General features: G+C 43.2%; 1 protein-coding gene across 2 annotated transcripts in view; it reads left to right on the plus strand.

The window, feature by feature from the left end:
- LARS2 (leucyl-tRNA synthetase 2, mitochondrial) overlaps nucleotides 1-15,614 on the plus strand; it is a 349,131-nt gene that overhangs the window by 35,960 nt on the left and 297,557 nt on the right. For both annotated transcript variants that reach the window (XM_073630436.1, XM_073630437.1), the window contains one exon: nucleotides 6,857-7,109. In XM_073630436.1, coding sequence (XP_073486537.1) covers nucleotides 6,876-7,109 — 234 coding nt within the window. In that variant the 5' untranslated portion in view covers nucleotides 6,857-6,875. The remainder of the gene's footprint in view (nucleotides 1-6,856; nucleotides 7,110-15,614) is intronic.

A 15,614-nucleotide genomic window follows, 5' to 3' on the forward strand; every position in this document is an offset into this window, starting at 1 on the left:
TGACGGAGATGATCAGAATGCAGTGGGAGGCCCACTCCCACCCCCGATTAAAAGTGATCTTGCGCCGAATACTCCATGGAGACCACTTTTATCTGAAAGCCAACCGCTTTCCGTTGTTGAAATACCTGGGGTTATGGCAGTTAGCTGCTGCCATAACAACAGTATTTAGCGTCAAATCCCGATTTGTGCTAAGTGGTTACTTTACATTGTCTCTTCTATTTTTGTATGTGGATGATGGCACTGTAATTATTTTAATAAAAAAAAGAACGTCTAAGTACCTTTTTCCTAATCAATATACAGCTGTCACATGACCCATATCTTTCCCAGCCTGTCTACAGGGAAACAGTGACAGGAGCTTCTAGTCCTCTGCTGCTGGGCACATGTTCAACATGAGAAAAAAACAGCCTTTGGAATATGGAGTAAAAATAAATAAATATTATCAATAAACAGTTTGAAATTGTCATACAAATATATATTTGAAATAAAATCTTCATTACTTTGTGGAAAAAACATGGTGTGGGTGGATTTCTGCCAGTCACATGCTCCTGCCTGTGACTTGGAATAAAAGGGAGGAAAAGCCACTGTTAATTTACATGCAATATCCTGCCCCCGTTGTGTTTAGCTGGTTAATTGGCATGGAGGAGGAGAAAGGGAGCGGGTTGTCATTTAGCACTGTGTATACACTCACATGTGTGGCTCTATAGTCACATAGGCTGCTCAGATGTGATGGGGAGGAAATGCTCAGCATAGAAACTCACTGAAAACAGAGCATGGGCAGAGTTGCCACCACAGCTGCAAAATCCTAACTGAATTCAGGACATGAGCAGAAGGTGGAGATAGAGCAGCAGGATCAACCAGGTTTATTGCAGAATACAGCAAATGAATCTCATAGTGACTGAGTATGAACAGCATGTAATAATGAATAGTTTTTTATGCTGTGGATTTAGTGACACTTTAAATAAAGCTATTTCAGGCATACTTGGTAAATTTGTGTGGTGTTAATGGTGTGCAAAATGCAGCAACCATGCCAGCTATCCTAAAGTATATGTATACCCTCACCTTGTAAAATAACCCATTAAATTTAAAATAGAAATGAAAGGCAAAACATTATAAATAATCTTTTTTTCCCCTTTTTTATTATTGATCCTTGATCACATACCCGCTGTTCTCCGTTGCCTAAGGAGCTCAGAGAGCTAGGGGAGGAAAAACAGCAGTGCACTAATCTTTCCAGATAGCTGTTCTTTACAGATGGCTGTTCGGGGGGGGGGGGGGGGTGATCATTGGAGGAGAGCACACTGAGTTCTCAGTTCTCAGCACAGCTGGAAAACTGGCCAAGGTGTGCTCCCATGCCTAGTGAGTTTTTGATAGGAAAGCAGAGGGACTGGCAGGAACAGTAGGTATACCACACAAAGGAAAAAATACAAAGAGAATATGATACTTTTCATACAAGTACCTGGTACAGCAGGCCCATATCAGAAATATGAAATGTTGGGTTTGCATACTCTTTAAAGTGGAAGTTCAGCCAAAAATTAACTCTAAATCTTCTGGCAGCCACATTCTTACACTAATCTATCTAACTCTGTAAAGCAAAAATCACTATACGTACTGTACCTTTTCTGCAGCCGATCCGGTCCCACACTGAGCTGTCAGTGATGGCTTCTCTCTGTAGGCATGTGTAGGAGAGGCAGCTGACAACGGAAGCCCCATAGTAAGTAGGAGTGTTGAAAATAATCATAGAATTGATGTATCTCGATGCAGCCTTGCACGATTCAGCATTGATTCGGGAGAAAGGCCGCATCGATTGCATGGATGACGTCATCCTGTCTCCCCCGCCTCTCCCGGGACAGTCCTGCCAGCACACTCTAAAGTAATACATATCATGGTCAGTCCCTCTGTTTCATGTATTTTTTTCCTACATGTGTAATTTTTAATATAAACCGATGCCTCTACCTTGTCATCTCCGATTTTCAAACGCAGGTCACGGTCACGTGCCCTCCGGCCGGCTGTTCTCCTCCCCCCGGATGGAAGGCACGGCACGTGCAATGGAAGATCAGAGATAAGGTAGAGGCGTTGGTTTACATTAACCCTTACAAACGTAGGAAGGAATACATGAAACGGAAGGACTGACCGTGATATGTTTTAACTTTGGAGTGCACTGGCATGGCTGTCCCGGGAGAGGCAGGGGGTCTCCTGGGAGTGCCGGGGGGCTGTATAATGTAAATTGGCTTTATAATGTAAATGGGCTGTGTAATGTAACATGAGGGGGGATGTGTAATGTAAAATGGGCTGTATCATGTAAATGGGGGGGCGGCTGTTTAATGTCAAATGGGCTGTCTGCTGTAATGGGGGGGGGGGGGGCTGTGTAATGTAAATGGATGGGGCTGTGGAATGTAAATGGGAGGGGGGCTGTGGAATGTAAAGGGGGGCCGTGTCATTTAGTAGTTACTGTTCTAAATAAATACTGTTGTTGTCTGTTGTGCTCAAACTTTGCTACATGCAGGGAGTGTCCTTTTTTTATAGCAGATAAAATTAAAAAATTTCCTAATAAAAATCACAGGCAACATCACGGGCCTCTCTCCTTTATCCAGCGATAATGCACAATGTAAGTATGTAAGTGTTTATTGCAATAGATGCATCTAAATACCGTTTTTTTTTTTTTGTTTTTTTTTTAGAGATCTTCAGGCCCGTCACGTGACTCCCGGCCGCTCTGCTACTCCAATCCCCAGGCTACAGTGGGAGGGGCCGAGATCTCCCTCTGATGTCACGTGACCGCCGTGCTGGCTGCTCAGCCCCTCCTCCTGTAGCCCTGGGATCGGAGTAGCAGGGTGGCTGGGAGTCACGTGACCAGCCTGAAGATATCTGAAAAATTGATTTATAGGCATCAATTTCAATAAATGCTTGCACTGTGCATTATTGCTGGATAAAGGAGAGGGGCTGACATTTATTAACTTTTAATATACTAAGAATAGCAGCAGGAGGGGTAGGTGAAGTTGATCTCCCAATCTGGATCATGCAGCTTTCGTGCTTCCTTTGACTTGTATGGAGAGAGAAGCAGCTTTAATATGAGCAATGGCCAACTACACAAGTTCTTATAGGCATTTCTGTACTGTATGCAAATAAGGGCAGGCTTTCTCTCTCCTGGTCCTTCAGTGGATAACAGTAATGCAGAAGGGAACAGATCAATCTTTAGCCAAGTTAACATTTGCATATCACAGCACCATGGAATTTGGAGGTACTAGGGTACAGTGGAACCTTGGTTAACGAGTGTTTTGAAAGGCGAGCAACTTTTTTTTTAAAATTCTGACTCTGTTTGCGAGTGTTGTCTCACAATACGAGCAAAATTCAAGCTCATGGGGTGTGCAGTACCACATTTGGCCAGAGGTGCGGGGGTGCCGGTGACACTCGGAATGGTTCGGAAATACTCCGTTCCCGAGGCTTTCCGCCATGTATCCCAGGAGTCCTTGCGAATCGCCTACTGACAAAATCTCGTGTTATATACAGACAGTAAATGATGCAAACGTGTCTGATTGACAGGTTGCTATAACAATGGAGCAGGAACTTCCACCAATGTTGCTATGGCAACCTGCCAGAGAGACGGAGAGCCGTTCAGCGGCATTACTGCACATGCGTGAAATGGGGAGGAAATCCCGGAAATGAAGACAGGAGAGCTTCAGAGGCCCACAGCTTAAATGGAACCTGCCTGCTTTCAAGATCAGTAGGTACAAAACAATTTTTAACCACTTACTTACTGGGCACCTAAACCCCCCCTCCTGCCCAGACCAATTTTTAGCTTTCAGCGCTGTCACTCTTTGAATGACAATTGCGCAGGCATACAACACTGTACCCAAATGAAAAAAAATTTAAAAAGACCGAAATCAAAAAAAAAAAAAATACAAAACCGTTTTATATTTTGTTAATACCTGCAAACAGGTGTTTTTTCTCCTTCATTGATGTACGCTGATCAGGCTACACTGATGGGCACTGATGGGTGGCAGTGATGGGCACTGATCGGCACTGGTAGGTGACACTGATAGGTGGCACTGATAGGCAACACTGCTAGGTGGCACTGATGGGGCACTGATTGGCACCACTGGTGGGCATTGATAGGTGGCACTTGTGGGCACTGATAGGTGGCACTGATTGCTGGCACTTAAGTAACATGGGCACTGTTGGCACCGATTTTTGGAACTGATTTGTGGCACTTGCAGGCGAGAAGAGAAGAAGAGAAGAAAAAAAAAACGATTACCGATCCTCTGTTTACATCACGCGATGAGCTGTCATTGGCTGACAGATGATCACGTGGTAAGGGGCCGGGATCGACCCCTTATTCGGATCTGTGATCACCCGAGTCTCATTGACTCGGGTGATCACAGCGCGTGCCGGGGGCCCCCTTTCAGGGGGGCGTGGCAAGGCTGCAAAGGGGAGGATGTCCATAGACATGCTCCCGGCAAAGCAGATCCGCGCTGTAGCTGTCATTCGGCTATAGCGCGGATCTGAAGGAGTTAAAGAAAGTAAAATTGCAACACATATGACATGTTGCTATTGTTAATGTACGTGTTTGGACAAATGCAGAGCAGTTTAAAAAATAAAAAAAAAGTTGGGGGACTGGATCTCCACTTTAAAGAGTTCTGGACGTTTTTTTTTTTTTTAACCACTTGCCGCCCGCCATATAGCAGAATGATGGCGGCAAAGTGGTTGTGTTATCCTGATCAAATGTCAGATGACGTGATCAGGATAACAGAGCTGGTACACAGCGCGCCGATCGGAGGTGCTGTGTGTCAGTCTGACACACCGCAACTCCGATCATGGTATGAAGCCTCTGACAGAGGCTTCTTACCATGTGATCAGCTATGACCAATCACAGCTGATCATCGTGTGAACCAGGAAGTGCCGGTAAACGTCTCTCCTCCGTTCACGCTGACAGGGAGAGACGATCAGTGGCTCTCCCTGTCAGGAGGGGGGTCTGTGCTGATAATCAGCACATTGATTATCAGCACAACCCCCATCAAAAGGTGGCCATCAGCTGCCAATCAATGCCCAACACCTGCCAACCTGTCCCCATAATAAACGGATGTCAGTGCCCACAACAGTGCCCACAACAGTGCCAATCTGTGCCCCATCAGTAATGCCTGTCAGTGCCCCATCAAAGTGCCAATCAGTGCCACTCGGTAATGCCTGTCAGTAGCTCATCAGTGCTGCCTATCAGTGCCCATCAGTTTTTTTTTAAATTGTCGGTCTTTTTTCATTTATAGCGCAAAAATTAAAAACCGCAGAGGTTATCAAATACCACCAAAAGAAAGCTCTATTTGTGGGAAGAAAATGATAAAAATTTAGTATGGGTACAGTGTTGCATGACCGCGCAATTGTCATTCAAAGTGAGACAGCGCTGAAAGATAAATTGTCCTGGGCAGGAAGGGGGGGGGGGGGGGAAGTGCCTGGTATTGAAGTTGCTAAATAACCCCTCTGACAGTCACCGCTCATGGATTACAAATCAGCATGGGTTGTCTATTGTGCTCTTTCTGTTCTTTGTGCAGCATTCATTACTTACTATATGCTCCTGATTCAGCATGCGGCCATCGTGACTGTGGGCATCTGAAGCCCGCTGGTACTCTCTTCTGGGATTAGGTGCAGGTGGCTATCCAGCATGCACTTTCCGATCTCACGTATGTGCAATGAGTACGAATCGCGGCCCACTGTGTGTCCACGAGATTTCCATAGCAATGGCGGTGATGCAGGAAGTGCGGGGGATGCCCATTGACTACTGGGATTGATGACACAGCTATCCCAGGAGCCAATGGAAAAACAGAAATGATGTGCCTCTGCGAAGTGCAGCCTTAAAGACTCCAGAAAAGGTAAAAAAAAAAAGTATCTGAAAATGAATTGGGGTGTGGTCATCTTATTGCAGCCATTGTTGTGATATAGGCTGTAACTCCGCTTTAGTTGAACAAGCTGAAGTTAGAAGCTGATTGGCTACCAGGCACAGCTGCACCAGATTCTTAGTGCACCTGGTTTAGTAAATCTCCCCCTTAGTCTTTACTGGAAGCCTCTGTGACAGGGTGACAATGCAGGGACACAATTGGAAGACTAAAACAGGGAGTTATTGTCCTATACCAGAAAGTGCCTGAAAAAGGACCCTTAGGCCACTTTCACACTCATGTGACCTTAAAGTCGCGTGATTTTGCCACTATGTTGCAGCGATTTTTGAGCGACTTTGTACTGGTGTACTTATTGGAAATCATGGGGTATGACTTGTCATGCGACTTTGCATTCCCAAGTCGCAGGACAAGTCGCACAAGTGTGAAAGGGGCCTTATGCCGGGATCACCAAGTATTGTTTTCATATAAATTGCAGAATAAAAAATATTGAAAGTTCGTTTTAAAATCAACATGTAAAAGCATATGTGGGATTTTGGTGTTTGAATTTACATATACATGAAATTCTTTTTGTTTAAGCAGTGATGGGGACGTTGGAGAAATTATTCTCATACTGCTGAGGACTGTTAAAAAAAAAAAAAAAAAAAAGAAAAAAGAAGAAGAAAATGATAAAAATAATACCTAAGACCTGAAATGTGACTTGTCAGAAAATCATATGCTCGGGTCAGAAGGATTCCTTTGTGACTGCCAAAGGATATTCAGTGGTATTTGAAGAACAGACGAATATAAGTTCTTTTGTGATTTTTGACAAAAAAATCCGCCTTGTCATGGACTGCAAATAGTCTGATTTTTGCAGATCAAAGGCTAATAATGATGACTATTACCCACCTAATTCAATATAATTATTAATAATCAGATCAGTGTAAAACTCTTTATGGTGTATATATCACTCACTGACATTTATTTTCTTTTTAATTATATAGTGGCTTCACATTGTAGATAATGGGTCCAGCGATAATGGGCCTTGGATTTTGCAGCTCCTGCCTTCGGGGGAGACTAAATGGACTGACATGGCCCAAAAACTGGCAGCGGGTTATGTGCCATGGAATAACTCGGACCATTTCTTCTGAGGCAGGAGAATGGGAAAAAGTTTTCGGAGAGGAAACCCGAAAAAGGATAGAAAGATTTTGGCATCACAGGATAAAGGACCAGTTTACTCAAATCAGTGAAGTAGATGTAAGTATGTACACTGAATTATATATGTTTATTGAGGGTCACTCCATGACTGGAGTCTAATGCGGTATATAGCACACTGCCTTGACCTGTGTTATCTTTTATCTTTTCACAATTCTAGTTGCATTAAATTTATTCCTAAGTTCCCATCTATGCCTGCCATAGGAGTTTGTGCCGGTGGGGGGAAAGTTGAGAATTCTATCAACAAAAGGGCTCTCCTGCAATTATCCAAATCTATAACAATCCAATGGATAATTTAAAGTAATGTTAAACTCTCAGCACTTTTTAGTTTAACACATTGAGCACAATCCCAAAAAAAAAGAAAACGTTTTTCTGTAAACTGTTAAAATTTTTACCCCAGCCTTTGCAGTTAGTACTGGTGCCGAGTGTGGGGAGAGTAAGACCAAGCCAAACTAATTGCCCAATAGTAGGCACCATGGGGTGTCAGATCTAATGCCGCGTACACACGGTCGGACTTTTCGTCTACAAAAGTCCAACGGACGCTGACGGACTAAGGCTGGCTGGTAATCCGATCGTGTGTGGGCTTCTCCGGACTTTCAACTGACTTTTTCAGCCTCAAATCCGACGGACTTTAGATTTGAAACATGCTTCAAATCTTTCCGACGGACTCGAGTCCGGTCGAAAAATCCGCTCGTCTGTATGCTAGTCTGACGGACAAAAACCCACGCTAGGGCAGCTATTGGCTACTGGCTATCAACTTCCTTATTTTAGTCCGGTGTACGTCATCACGTAAGAATTCGACGGACTTTTGTGTGATCGTGTGTAGGCAAGTCTGTTCGTTAGAAAGTCCGCCGCAAGTCCGTCGAAAGTCCGTCGAAAGTCTGTCGGACAGGCTGTCGGACTTTTGTAGCTGAAAAGTCCGACCGTGTGTACGCCCCATAACATTTTACTTTACAGTCTACTTTCTGATACTTCTGCTTGTTTCTCCTTCTCCACCCACCTACATGATAGTGATCAGTGCCCGAATTACCCATCGCCAGCTTTGGGCACTGTTAAATGTATGGGAGGCTTGCTTAAGTCTGTGGAAATAAGAAGTATCCTTAAGTAGGTATTTCCATGAGACTTCGGTGGGACTCCGGCAGGAGACCGATTGTCATGAAAAGTACGATTTGGCACTTTATAGTGCCTACTAGCTGACAATTAGAATTAATTTTTCCCACTAAAAATTGGCTTTAACTTTTAATCTTTCTATTAGATCAAGTAATTTCCCTTGAAAATAATGTATATAGCTACCTGACTTTATTCCAGTCACAGATGGTTTTATAAATTCTTGTTTGGATGTGAAAAAAAGTTAAAGATCCAGCTCTCTATTCTGTACTATAAAATCCACATTTGTATTTGTGCCAAAAAATACAGCTTTTGCTATACGTTTAGTATTGTGACTAAGAGCTGTAGCCCTTATGCATGGAAGCCATGCTGTTTTTTTTGTCCCCCCTCTCACTGTGATCATTCAAAGTGTGTGTTTTCTGTATGGTTCACAGAATACAAAGCTCACTGTGAATGGACAAGGAGAGAGGTGGGTGGATAAATGACACTTTCCTGTATGAGAGCGGCAGCTCCTATACCTGCAGCTCACTGGAAGTTTAGTAAAAGCTGAACTTTTTGGCATTAGTGGAAACATGGATTTTACAGTAGAGAGCTTGGTTTACATGGGGGCAACAATAACAGGCAGTTGATCTGTGCTTTTACTGACCCATGACTGCCCATCTATAGTGTGACATGGCAGCCACTTGCGTCTGTTCGCTTGGCATTTATTTTAACTCGGTATGTCAAGTTTGGCAAGCGGTGCTGCCTACTAAACTTGTTCATTGAAATCAATGGGACCACTCAACATCCAAGTTGCAAGCTAAAGTAGGATGACAGCTGTGAACTGACATATTACATTTCACTTCCAGGTTCATTAGTTGCAGGGGGATCTCTGATCACTTCTGCTCTCGAAGTTTCAGGCCAGTAACAGTGGTCCTGGGCCTCTTGGAGGAACAGGAGAGGGCAGGGGTACAGTCCTCACCAATGTAAAAAAGATATTAGGCAGCTGTAGAGACACTCATATTCTCTTCACTGAACAGCCGATCACCGTCTAAAAAAAGGTCCCCAAGCTCATGGCTCTGCAGCTGTAGCCAAGAGTTTGTAAGGACGACTTCAAGCCCAGGACATTTTAAAACTGCCTAAGGATGTGAAGTGGTTAAATTGAGTACTGTAAATGGAAGTACATGACAAAATATTAGTACTGTAATCAGGTAAATCTTCTACATACAACATCCAAAGACTCCCTTATTGTGTACAGTCTGCAAGCATGCCATAATACAACAGAATACATCTAATGCTTGTTATATCTTGATGGTGGCCAACCAAATTATGGCTAAGGCTACACAAGTGATTTTAGACTCATGCCACAGAGAAATTAGACTGCTGATGGTTACCTTTTTACGGCACAGTGCTTTTTTTTTTTTTTTTTATACTCTAATGAGAAGATTTCCATCAAGTGGTAAAATCTTTCAGTGGGAACAGATTAAATTAGCCCCTTTAACCTTATCCTAAACTGTTTTAATATTTAGCCAGAGCGGATTTACACTTTTACATCCATGCTACTCTAGTCGTTATAATAAAACACATATCTTTGGGAATAAAACTACAAGAAGGCCTACATGTGAATGAAAAATGTTTGATTGGATTAACCTTCACCAATTGTATTAGGAGGCATATAAAGGTTTTAGATCATTCTTATGAGAAGCGTCCAGACTCTTGTAAGAACTTTGTATCCATTGCAGCACAAACATTGTTCAATGTATTTGAACTTTTTTCAGGCTGTGAATCATGGCACAATCCTATATCTGTATTATCATTACAAACTAAACCCATTCTTTAGTGAGCAAATAATTGTATCCTACTCAATATGTAGGCTTGCAATCAACAAGTAGATCACTGGCTGAGAGCGATTGTTGGCGAGACATCCACCTTATACATGAAATGAGTATTCAGTCTAAGGCTGGGTTCACACCATTGTGAATTGGATGCGGTTACGCCGCATCCAATTCGCATTAGCAGGAGATTTTGATCGGCTCTCTATGGAGCTGGTTCACATATCTCCGCTGCCGCTCCGGGTGGGAATTTGCATAGGAGCCCTTTGCGTCTTTTGGTCTGTTTAAGGTCCGAATTAAGCCAAAAATATGGTCTGAAATCTGACCTGAAAAGGTGAATCAGGGCGCACCGGACCCCTGCTTGGAGCCGCATGCGGCGATGGTGTGAACCCAGCCTTAAAGAAGTCCCTTTTAATATCAGCCCTTTTCTGCAGGCTAGGCTCTAAAAAAAAATGCTTCCCTCTCTGAAAACACTCACCCAGGACTAACAGACTCTGATCAATTTGAGGAAATTCAGCCTGTCCATATGGTTCCATTCTCAGCCGGTTCCTGCTGAACCGGCCGCGATTTGAACAGTCTATGGCCAGCTTAACACTACCCCTAGAGGATCTTGCTGGCAATTAATGTGTGTGTTGTAGGGGGTTATATGCAATTTTCCAGAGCTCACCAAGTTGCAAGACCTATTCTCATCCACCCTTTATCAAGCAGTATTTGCTACATCCCTGAGGATGTCAACCTTCAACTTTCTGCACCAAGATCATCTTAGACTAAGAATAAATGAATCTCTTAACAGTTCATTATATTACTGCAGCATAATAACCAGGGCATAGTATTTTGTCCAATGCTTGTGCATCAGTAAATATGCTGATGGTTATTTATTCAGCTTTCACTTGCTTTGATGTCAACACACAAGGTGCTTTCTTTAATGGTTTACCAGGGCAAAATTTTGCCTGGTGACGGCAAGCACATTGCATATAAACCCCCATATACCTGCTGCACTGGGCTGTTAATTTTTAGGAACCTCACCTTGAAGTACCAAATGGATCTATGTAAGGTAAAAAAAATTGCAGATAAAAAAAATAATATAGCCAATACAATTGCTACACAAGTCATATTGTAATTTAATGTTATTACAAAATTACCTTTCCTTTTCAATCTGCAGCATTGTAATGCTCTGTAAAATTCAGTACAATATCACAACCTGGAGGCCTTCTGTACACAGGTTTTCTGCTTGTGTGATTTGCTCACTGATTTCCCCAGAATTCTGCACAAAGACAAAATTCAGATTTTAAGCATCCTCTGCAATAGAAATGTAATTGTGGTGAAATACTCCCAAAGGAATGCAGACCCTGCAACTTTCGCCATTAGAACACTGCAAGTACATCAGCTGATTAATAATAAAATAGTCACTCCTGTTCAGATTCTCTCACACAACAAAAAAGAGCCAAAACAGGTAGGAATCTGAAAAAAAAAAAGGAAATGTTGGGTTTTTTTCAACAGTGAATGTTTTTGAAAAATAAGTGCTGGTATTGCCGGAGAAACAAAAAAGACAGGATTTCCCCAGGGTGGGGGTTTTTCGGCAGCACAGTAACGAGTAAAGTCAATAAAAGTGGAACAAATTTATTGTACAAAAATAGTATATCATAAAAGTTAAAACAATGAGCTCCAGTGGGAAGTACCTTAAAACTAAATTGGCTAAACATACATTAGCAGACATATATTCATAACAAGGCTTATTATCATGAACATTAAAGCTGACGCGTTTCAACCCATATACTCAGGGTCTTCTTCAGAGGGTCAGTCTGCTGGAAAATATACACAGATAGAGTTGATGTACATATATGGATTCCATTGATATAACAACAATTACACTCATCATACAATACAAATACAGTATACAGTATAATTACCCAATAATGCATGTCCAGCAAGAGAGGAGAAAAACCTCCCACATGGAAATCCCTTAAAAAACTGTCTTCCCCTCTTCCCCAATGGAGGGTCCCAGGCACCTCTATCACCACCGCAGCCCAGACCAGGGCAGTGAAAGCAGCGACGTAACTTACGAGAGGTCACACTCTCGAGCACCGCCCGCCAGGCCAGGCGACCGGCCGAAAGACAAACCACACCTGCGATCAAAATGACAAAACGAGGTAAATAAACGCCCATAACAAATGTAACAAATTAATCAAGTGTATTGTGTGGACAAAAAAGGCCACTGGGGGACTGGAGTCCCCAATATTTATCATACGTATAATGCGTATAACTCGAACCAAGACTTCAAAGCCATATTTGTATAACAAATTCTAAATAATATAAATAATTCATAGAAATATATCAGGTATTGGTAAACACTCAGTATGTGCCATATGTGAAAATGATAATGAGGTAGTGAAGGGGGAGTAAAGGGTGGGAGAGTGGGAGGGAGCGAGGGAAGGTGGAGAGTGAATGGTGAAGCAAGCCATGCGGTGTATGTGCGTGGGATGGGAAGTTAGTGACATAAGTGCCAGAATGTGTGAGAAAAGCCACCAGTGAACGAAAAAAGGGGGGAGAGAGAGGGGGTATGCCCAAAAAGACCCAAATAAAGAAAAAAAGAAGAAAAAACAACTGTGAATGCAAGACATTACCTCAAACAGTGTTAAGTAGCGCATGTGACTGCACCATATTGCCCCATGTAGCTAGACTGTTACTTGTCAGCCAACCCGGAATTGGTCGCAAGCTATATCAGACTCAGTGGATTAGTATCCAATCCTGAGTCAACCAGTCTAAAATAAACAAGAAAAAAATATAAATAAAATAACAGTATCATTATAAATAAATGAGTGAGGATCAATGTGGGATTAATTAATTACCACATGAGCCATGATTATATAGGGCAAAAAATGGTGCAAAGACACATCGCTAGAAAGTATACTTACTGTGTGACAACAAAGAGTGCTTCCAGTCCACCAAACAGGGAAAGACTGAGGGTGTATTGCGAATACCACTTTATATATATATATATCCATTTAATGGGGGTGTGTGTACTTCATTGCAGTCCATCACAGGTGTGTGCAATCCCTTAATCGCCCTACGGCGTTCGAAAAAAGCCAAGGCTCCGACATAACGTCACTTTCGCCGGAATCTCGCGATGCCCCTGACGTCACGTCGCACGCGTGGGGCCCCGCGCACGCGTGGGGCCCCGCGCATGCGCGGCGACGAGGAGCATCCGAGAGTGTTCCGGAACGCCGCCGGCAAGGGGGGGGAGGTCCCCAACAAGGCGCCCGGTGCCCGCCCGAGCGTCCAATGGTGAACAAGGGGGGAGGAGCCGCCTGTGAAGGCCGGCTCCTCCCCCCCCCCTTGCCCGGGAAGCCACGTCACAGATCACCCCCGACTCGGAAGCGACAGCGGAGAAAACGCCAGAGCTCCACTGGTCAGGGGAGAAGCAGTTTAAAAGGGGGACACAAAGCAGAATAATAAATTATGATATTTAAACATAACAATAGGGCAAACTTGTGAGGAGGAGGGGACTAATGGTGCAATATGAACCAATCCCCAAAACCTCACAATGCCCCACACGTATATGCTATTCACAGTTCAGAGGTGGTACTATTGTCCACTAGGCATTGCATATATTATGTGTATATAGAGCATCAGTAAAAACAGGAGAATTCAGTCATATACATTGGTAGCTCTGCAACATCAAATTTGAAAAGTAAGTAAAAAATAAAACAAAATAAGAATGCATCAAACAGGGGAGGGGGGGGGGTTGGAGGACATGGTCAGAATTACTGATTGTTCTTATTTTATTTGATTCTATTCTATTCTATTCTATTCTAAGAGAGAATATTATTATTGCGTTTTTCCAGAAACAAAGCCCTTTAAAAATGTAGCGAACGAAATGGCCTCATTCAATCCTGGGAAAGAGGTGGAATTTAATTTAAATATCCACCTCTGTTCATGCTGCAACAAAATTTTGTTCCAATCGCCGCCTCGTTCTGGTACATGAATACGATCGAGTGCGGCGAAGGACACTTTAGGCATTTTATAGTTGTGAATTTCCATCACATGTCGTCCAAGCGGTAGGTACGGGTTGCCAATTTGCATGTGGTAGACATGTTTGGATATTCGCCGGTGGAATTCCTGTTTCGTCTTACCGACGTAATAAGCTCCACATTCACAAGACATGAGGTACACAACTCCTCGCGTCTGACAGTTGGTAAAGTGTGCCGGTTTGAAGGTTGTCCCATTTGGAAGATTGAAGATTTTTTCATGTCTTATATATTGGCAAAAAGAACAGTGTCCACAGGGAAAAGATCCCAAGACGGAACAGTGTTTTCGTCTTTTTTGTGCACTTTTGAACTCACTTTGAACTAGTTTATCCCTTAGCGATGTAGCCCGTCTGTAAGTGATCGAAGGGGTATCTGAGATGAACCTGCTGACTTTTGGATCATCCACAAGTATGGACCAATGCTTTCGAATAATGTTTCTGATCTCATTACGTTGTTTAGAGAAGCGTAGAATGACCCTGGTGGGATCCGTACCAGGGTCACCCTTGACCTTCTCTTTAAACAACAATCCGTATCGGGGTTGTGCGGCCGCTCGATTGTAAGCCCTGCGTAAGCAAGAGCGGCTGTAGCCCCGTGCTAACAATCTAGTTTGTAGTTTCTGTGCTTGTTGCTTGAAGAGAACCTCATCGGAACAGTTCCTGCGCAAACGCAGGTACTGTCCATATGGAATAGAATTCTTTAAGGCTGTAGGGTGAAAGCTGTCCGCATGGAGGATAGTATTTCCTGTGGTGCTTTTCCGAAACAGAGTACTGGAGATTTGGCCCTCAGGAGTACGTCTCAGCTGTACATCCAAGAAGGTTATTTGATCACGATCATAAGTCATAGTAAACTTTAAATTATGTTTATTTTGGTTAATGCGATCAAAAAACTTCTGTAACATTTCTTCGGGGCCCTCCCAGACGAGGAGGACATCATCAATGTATCGTCGCCACATACGTATGTGGCTCGTATACATGGAAAGGCCCTCGTCATCCCTAAGCGCCCTCTCCCACTCCCCCAGGTACAGGTTGGCGTAGGCCGGGGCACAGCATGTGCCCATAGCCACGCCCTGCACCTGGAGGTAGTGGGAGTTGTCAAAGATAAAGAAATTATGATTCAGAATATATTCAAGTCCATTGATAATGAACTCGTTCAATGCTTCATCATATTTCTGATTTCTTGAAAGGAGCACCCGTACAGCTGCGATCCCCATGTTATGGGGGATCAAGCTGTACAGGGCCTCGACATCAATGGCCACCAAAAATGAATTCGGTGGGAGTGATACTCCCTGAATCAGTTGGAGTAGGTGCATTGTGTCCTTTAGAAACGAGGGCATACATGTAACAAATGGTTGTAAAAAAGAGTCAATCACTTTACTCAAGTTCCTCCCACTCTCCCACCCTTTACTCCCCCTTCACTACCTCATTATCATTTTCACATATGGCACATACTGAGTGTTTACCAATACCTGATATATTTCTATGAATTATTTATATTATTTAGAATTTGTTATACAAATATGGCTTTGAAGTCTTGGTTCGAGTTATACGCATTATACGTATGATAAATATTGGGGACTCCAGTCCCCCAGTGGCCTTTTTGTC

This window comes from Aquarana catesbeiana, linkage group LG05, assembly GCF_042186555.1.
Source record: "Aquarana catesbeiana isolate 2022-GZ linkage group LG05, ASM4218655v1, whole genome shotgun sequence".
Classification (NCBI taxonomy): Eukaryota; Metazoa; Chordata; class Amphibia; order Anura; family Ranidae; genus Aquarana; species Aquarana catesbeiana.